This window comes from Merops nubicus, unplaced genomic scaffold (assembly GCF_000691845.1).
Source record: "Merops nubicus isolate BGI_N331 unplaced genomic scaffold, ASM69184v1 scaffold43341, whole genome shotgun sequence".
Lineage (NCBI taxonomy): Eukaryota > Metazoa > Chordata > Aves > Coraciiformes > Meropidae > Merops > Merops nubicus.
This window is the reverse complement of record NW_008591035.1, coordinates 709-992: the sequence shown is the minus strand read 5'-3', so window position 1 is coordinate 992 and position 284 is coordinate 709. Positions and strand designations below refer to the sequence as shown.

At 64.1% G+C, this 284-nt stretch overlaps 1 protein-coding gene across 1 annotated transcript in view; it reads right to left on the bottom strand.

Moving 5' to 3' along the window:
* LOC103782353 (lysosomal alpha-glucosidase-like) overlaps window positions 1–284 on the bottom strand; it is a gene marked incomplete at both ends in the record, with an annotated part of 3,292 nt that overhangs the window by 2,315 nt on the left and 693 nt on the right. The window contains 2 exons of the mRNA XM_008950121.1: window positions 3–105; window positions 189–279. Coding sequence (XP_008948369.1) covers window positions 3–105; window positions 189–279 — 194 coding nt within the window. The remainder of the gene's footprint in view (window positions 1–2; window positions 106–188; window positions 280–284) is intronic.

Here is a 284-nt window from a genome sequence, read left to right as displayed (position 1 = left end):
ACTGCCGCACCACGCTCTTGGGGTCGGGGCCCAGGAAGATGTAGAAGTCCAGGATCCCCCCAGTCGTGCGCCAGGTCAGGGCCGGGCTGGGCTGCAGGAGCACGTCTGGGGGAACACAAGCGCTGGAGGAATAAGCTGAGGATGGGGCTGAGGGCCAAGCCCGTGCCAGGCACCTCTGCAGGACTCACCCATCGCGTTGCTGTTCAGCAGAAAGACGCCGTGAGCCAAACACCCGTCCTCCATCACCAGGTAGAAAGGGTGGGAGACGTAGAGGTAGGCCTGGG